Genomic DNA, 1,203 nt, shown 5'->3' on the forward strand with positions numbered 1-1,203 from the left:
GGGTGCCTGTGTGGTGCTGTCTCTGCAACGCAGACGCCCGAAATGCTGAAATAAGCGGCTAGGTTAGACTGAGAGCCAACTCGCTTAGCATCTTCACAGAGGTTTGGGGGTCGAGGTGACAGCAGCGGCAGCAGAAACAAGAGCAAAAAAAACAAAAACAGAAGCAATAGCAGCAGCAGCAGTAGGAGCAGCAGGGTCTGCCTGTTGTTGAAATACGGGTATGAAGGCGACAGACGATTGCTTGCTTTCAAAAGTTTTCAGCTTCTCCTTGACACCACCCGCTAACCCCTGAACAGATACAGGAGAAGCTGAAACCTGTATATTGCTTTCTTGTGATTCTATGGGGTCACCGGATCTCAATGGAGTTTTCTCGGCCTCCGCCGGGTCTGCTGTGTGCTGCCGCAGCATATTGAACTGCCGTGAAAGAAGTGAAATACGAGGCTTGTAGCTGGAAAGAAAGCAAACAGAAGAAACTGAGAAGAATTCTCTTTATAAAAAAGAAATAATTAAAAGGGAAGCTCCACTGGGCCTATACAGAACCCCTGGGTTTCTCGATATCCGACAGTCACGTTCTGGCTCAGGAGGCGGTCCGCGGCGCCGAGAAGCGGAGAAAGCTATAGCGCAGGCCGAAAGAATCCTTTAAAGAAATAAAATAAATATATTATTCTTTATTTATATAGGAAATTTCAGTATTTAGAGGCTTCAGAGGAAGAATCAACAACAGACACAACATAAGAAAGGGAGGCTCAACGACCGCCGGGCTTGCCTCGGTCTCGTAATGGGTAGAGGTGATGATGCCCCAAGAACGGCTGCAGCAACTGCTCCGCCTGCATAATAATTCTCCTTATCCTCCAAAATATTATCTTTATAAAATAAACAATACTTTAAACTGCTTTAAATACTATTTGCACTAACGAATACGCTAAAATAACCTTGAAGGATCAGGGACGACAGACGGCACGGCGGAAGTGAAAACAGGAAAAGTTCCTTTGGCGTACCCAGCACAGCTGGAATACAAAAGCCAATGAAAATAAAATAAATAAAAATTTAATAAAAGTATATTTTATAGTTATTTCATCTACATAACACCCAAAATACACAAAACACCGACAACAGCAACAACCTCAACACCACCTCCTACGAATAGTATCAGCTTCATTCACCTTTGGGACTGCAGCCGCTGGCTGCTTCCTCCTTGTATGT

General features: G+C 44.5%; 1 protein-coding gene across 1 annotated transcript in view; it reads right to left on the minus strand.

The window, feature by feature from the left end:
- EMH_0070050 (uncharacterized protein) overlaps positions 1-408 on the minus strand; it is a gene marked incomplete at both ends in the record, with an annotated part of 2,999 nt that extends 2,591 nt beyond the window's left edge. Inside the window, one exon of the mRNA XM_013498930.1 lies at positions 98-408. Coding sequence (XP_013354384.1) covers positions 98-408 — 311 coding nt within the window. The remainder of the gene's footprint in view (positions 1-97) is intronic.
- Positions 409-1,203: the final 795 nt, after the last annotated feature.

Source organism: Eimeria mitis, genomic scaffold (assembly GCF_000499745.2).
Source record: "Eimeria mitis Houghton genomic scaffold, Emh_scaff3836, whole genome shotgun sequence".
NCBI classification, from domain to species: Eukaryota; Apicomplexa; class Conoidasida; order Eucoccidiorida; family Eimeriidae; genus Eimeria; species Eimeria mitis.